The 5,000-nt window shown below is 41.7% G+C and overlaps 1 protein-coding gene across 3 annotated transcripts in view; it reads right to left on the reverse strand.

Annotated features, from left to right (window-relative positions):
• LOC138043450 (golgin subfamily B member 1-like) overlaps window positions 1-5,000 on the reverse strand; it is a 132,322-nt gene that overhangs the window by 7,964 nt on the left and 119,358 nt on the right. For all 3 annotated transcript variants that reach the window (XM_068889719.1, XM_068889720.1, XM_068889718.1), the window contains 8 exons: window positions 4,836-4,905; window positions 3,876-4,202; window positions 1,991-2,121; window positions 1,837-1,890; window positions 998-1,123; window positions 722-745; window positions 602-634; window positions 380-514 (listed from right to left, as the gene is read on the reverse strand). In XM_068889719.1, coding sequence (XP_068745820.1) covers window positions 380-514; window positions 602-634; window positions 722-745; window positions 998-1,123; window positions 1,837-1,890; window positions 1,991-2,121; window positions 3,876-4,202; window positions 4,836-4,905 — 900 coding nt within the window. The remainder of the gene's footprint in view (window positions 1-379; window positions 515-601; window positions 635-721; window positions 746-997; window positions 1,124-1,836; window positions 1,891-1,990; window positions 2,122-3,875; window positions 4,203-4,835; window positions 4,906-5,000) is intronic.

Here is a 5,000-nt window from a genome sequence, read left to right on the forward strand (position 1 = left end):
TGTTTACGCTCTACCATGATCGCCATCGTGGCGTTATATGAATGCATTCTATTTGTACCAACTTTACCATTGGTTCTAACAAACCATAAAGGGGTCAAATAAACACATATTCATGTGAATGCTACCGGTTCACATCCGTCGGGTCTAAAACACAGGTCGCATTCCACAGGTCAGTGTGCATGTCACTCAGCATGTTACAGTAACAACACTAAAAGTGTCTCCTAGACCTAATCACTCCACAAAAAAATGTTGTTTGAGGTCCAGGGGAAACTTCTGCCTTTATGGTTGTTCATCAATGGAGCAGGGACTTCTTGTCTTGACCTGTGGAATATGACCAGTGTTTTACACCCGCCTGTTCAAAACGCGCTCTGAAAAATACCTTTCCCAAATAGAAGCCGTCTTTCCTTGAGGTGTCGAAGACTTTCAGGATGTCTCCCTCCTTGAAGACCAGCTCGCTCGCGGGGTTAGGGTTCGGAGAGCTTTTGAATGGGTCGTAGTCAAAGAGAGCAACAAACTGCAAGCAAAAAAGAACGAATGACAATGATTGATTCTAACTTAAGAAAGGAAAAACAATTAAATCAGAACGTTATGTCTGTGTTACCGTTCTGTAACCTTGTTCTTCGTCGCCAGAGTCCTTCAAGGAGAGAAAAGAAAACATGATTTACCAAAGAAACTCCATTTGTAACTAATTTCGATCAAAACCTCGTGAAAAGATAGCTACCTGAAATGCGTCACCACTCGAATCCTGCCATGAAAAAAAAAACAAAAAACAAAAACAAAAACAAAACATTAAATATTAATAATAAAAAAAGACAACGTCAATATGAAAGATGTCACATCGGGCGTAACCAATGGGACCTGGAAAGGAAAAAAAAAACATCCTTTGGCATTCCGACGTGATCTCGTCAACCAACACAACAAAACCGTGACGGAGGGCTTTGGTATTTGACAGAGCTTCTACCTACCGGAATTTCACTAAATTGGAGTATTTACTTACCAGTAGACTTCGTTTGATTGTATCATTAAACGTTGCAGAAACTGATCCAGAAGAGGTGCCATTTTCAGCCACCGTTTTTATGCTGAATTTGATGGGTTCGTTAAGGTCAAGATTCTCTACTAAAGCCTAAAACAGCAGAAAACACCAATCGAGAATTGACAACAACGACGCGAAAATAAAAACAATACTTTGATTCTAGGAAGTGTTACAATAGATCTCCCACATAACCAACAGGGAGCACTAGCTCTCATTTGATACTTGGTCCTGAAGGGTGAGGTTGAAACCTGAAAGGCAGACAAACTGGGACGAGACCATGGCCGTTTCTTGCGGTGTCACGCAACGCTTCCCCAAACGGCGGCTGTGAAGGAGACTAAGGAGACTAACGAGACCCCGTTGTTGGCCCGCAAGGAGCAAGGATGCCGTAATAGTGAAAGCACTGGCCTACCACTAATGTGGACAAGACTGATTTTCTGGTTGTTTTCATAAGTGAGCTGGCTTTGTGCTACCTCTCGACCCTAATCCAAAGGATTTTCTCCGGGGCTTTCCGCTTTTTCTCATGCGTAGCCTCCTCCAACTTTAAGGGCCGGATAAAAGAATACACATGTGACATCTTTCATTACATAAAACGTTCTTATGAGAAAGCACTTACCTGCTAGCAAGACAAAATGACACGAAACCATTGAAATGTTATCAAGCGGCGATGATCTAAAAATGGGGAGGCCGCTAATTTTCTCAAAACGGGGGAAGGCGAGCTGTGGTGTTGATGACCTGTTGCTATTCAAATTTCACTAAACTGGGAAATGTTTGTTATGGATCAAAATTTCGTTTTCTTTTCTTACCTTGGCCATGTATGGGCTCCGCACTTCCAGTTTCGCTTCATCATTAGCATATATCTAAAGACAATATCATTGCAAGTTGCGAATGAGCAGAAGAAATACAGATAAAAAGAGATAGTAATTCACATTTCCGCGTGGATCGCATTTTCCCTTGTACCTTGTATCCCCTGACAGGAAGACCATTGCTCCTTCCAAACTCATCTAGTTCCGGTAGTGTCCAGGCCAACAACATGGCATCATGGTTTACTGGCCGAAGAACTCGAAAGAAGCTGGGTGGATTCGGGCGTACTGGAGAAAGAAAAAAAGAATTGCCATTTTTCACATAAGCTACAGGCTACTTTTCAAAGCAAGTTGTTTTTAACGTGAGAGGCCTCTGTTGTGAAATTCCGTATCATTCAAATGAAACGAAAAACTTTTGCCGCGAAATATATCGCCCTTACGAAAATTGCAAATTGGCTGAGACACAATATTGCACCAAAGCAAAATCAAGCCATCCTCTACCTCTGAAATGACGATTATCGACAATTCCTAATTTTCTCTAAATTGACTATTACCGTCAATTTACGATTTTTAGCAGTTAATAGGGATTATGGGAAATGAATATCTATTTTTAAAATCCGAAACCCAATGCCTGAACTCGCAGGAATCGCAACTGGGAATGTCGATTAATAACCCTTTTTATCATATAAACACCAATGAAATATCAAGTGAGCTTTCGCGCGAAAACATGATATCTTCACACGTGCAAATAACATGTTATCTTCACACGTGAAAAGATCACTGTTGTTATGGTTAAATATAAAAATCACGCCTTTCGATGCATTTTGTGAAATGATTTAGTGTTTCATTAGTGTTTATATAATAAACAGAACATTACATGGCCGCTTGGAGATACGAAATTTCTCTTCTCGTGTTGAAAAATATTTCGCTCGTTCGCTGTGCTCACTCGTGAAATATTCTTCAACACTCGAAGAGAAGTCCCGTATCTCCGCGCGGCCATGTAATATCCTCTATCACTTAACCACTAGACTATCACATCGCTAACTGCCAGAACATTATTATTTTTAATATGTTTTCTTCCGAATGTCGCTGTAAACGTGTACTATCACCTGCTAAGAAACAAGCTTCAACAGGAGAGAATATCGGTTACCAAACCTCAAGAGAAAGCTAACTATTTTAAAATTAAGCACTAGACTTGACCACTATTCAGCAATGATTTTATACATACTAATTAGTGTTGGTAAATCATCGGTACAATTGTCAGGCAGTTGATCTTTAGTGGTTAAGTAGATAGAAACAGTTCCTTCAAAGTGGGTGTTCCGGGTTCAAATTCTATCCAGGAATGCAATGCAACTTTTACTTATTTTTTCTTTTCATCTGCTCCCACAAGTCCTGAGACAAAGTAATCTAAATTGACGATAACTGTTAATCCAGAAAAAATTAGGAATTGTCGATAACTGTCATTTCAGAGGTAGAGGACATCTTGGCACAATGGACCTCCTTCATAATGGCGGCCAAATGTAATATTCGTGTGTTTTAATGCTAATAAGCCTTTCTAGCCTCGCTACGACGAGCACATTTCAAAACAGTTTTTGTTTCAAAATGAGGGTAGTGTGTCTAATTAACATAAACACAAAAGAATGTAAGAATGGTCGCCATTTATGGAAGTGATCTATACTACGCTAAGAAGCAAACTTTATGTCTGATATAGTGCAGTAGGGTCTTGCTATCATGAATCTTATCTCCGGTTTCTGTAGCATGAAGCGACTGGGAGTATTTCTGCTCCCCCCTGGATGGGATGCCAGTCCATCGCAGGGTTACCCCCAACATTAGATTCGCCGGTACCCATTTATACACCCGGGTGGAGAGACGCACCGTGAGAGTAAAGTGTCTTGCCCAAGAACACAACACAATGTCCCCGGCCAGGACCCGAATCCGGACCACTCGATCCGGAGTCGAGCACACTGACCATGAGGCCACCGCGCTTCCTTCGGGAGACAAGTCCTCAACAAATCTTTGGTATTTGGACTTTATTTACCGACCTTTCCCAGAAGATCGAGGCCTGCTTGGGCCGACAGGAACAACTTGTTTTGAAGGAGAACTTTTAAACGCTGTTGCCACTGGTTTTTCTGTCACCACCGACGGAACTGGCCTTTGAGAGGTCTGGAAGGAGGACGCAGGTACAACACCAGCTGGCGACGGACCTAACTTTACCACTTCCGGCGATGGCTTGAATCTCGTCAAACCCACATTAGGCAGAGAATGAGCGGGAAGTCGCAAGTGACGAAGGGGTGTGACGTCAGCGTCTACTTGTGATGGATAGACACTGGTAGTGACAGCAGAAGGAGTGAATATAGCGGTCGACGAAGCTGAAAAATTGAATAGTATTAGATGACTCAGTAATGGAGTTTTCCCACAATCTAGGAATAATACGTCAGGCACGAAGTCTGGAAATCTTTCCATTTAAGAAAATCTGAGTCCTAAGCAGGATTCGAACCTACGAACTAAGCAACAATGGCCTTATGCTCTGCCCATTAACCTGCTAGAGCTTCTTGGGAAATAGGTCATTTATCTAGGTCCTGAATGGACAATGTGTCCCGCTGGTCTTCGGGCTCTTCAAAATCATACGCCTCAGATCATAACGCAACTATTATTCATGTTTTAAGGTAATGCTCCTCCGTGGGGAAGGGGGGGGGGGGGGGGGGGATGCGAAATAATTTGCTTGGCAACGGGCGAAAGGACCACTGAAAATGATGTGTCCCGCTACTTCAATTTCAATAAAATTAAAACCTTTACATTTACATTAAAAAATATGACCGTTGAAGTTGGTGTGATAAGTGATCGAGTTCTTTCTCCAACCAGAATATAAAGTGCTACGTTGTACTTATTTGCAAACCGGAGATGACAAATCCACCGTTTTCTACCTTCATCAATTCTCCATTCCCTTTAGTTTCTCCATTTATAAGCTAAAAGTCCTGTATTTCAGAAACGTTTAAGGTCACCTTTGGGCTGTCCTTGAGTCTGTATTCCGTCATACAATCCTAAGACTTTCCCTGGAGCTCTGCTGTCAGTCTGAGAAGTGAAAACAATATAACACTCAGAACGAATAAAAGCTAATTAAAAAAAAATATGTTAATATAGCCACAATTCATCGCAAGGCTGCTGAA

The sequence above is a fragment of the Montipora capricornis genome, chromosome 3 (genome assembly GCF_036669925.1).
Source record: "Montipora capricornis isolate CH-2021 chromosome 3, ASM3666992v2, whole genome shotgun sequence".
NCBI lineage: Eukaryota > Metazoa > Cnidaria > Anthozoa > Scleractinia > Acroporidae > Montipora > Montipora capricornis.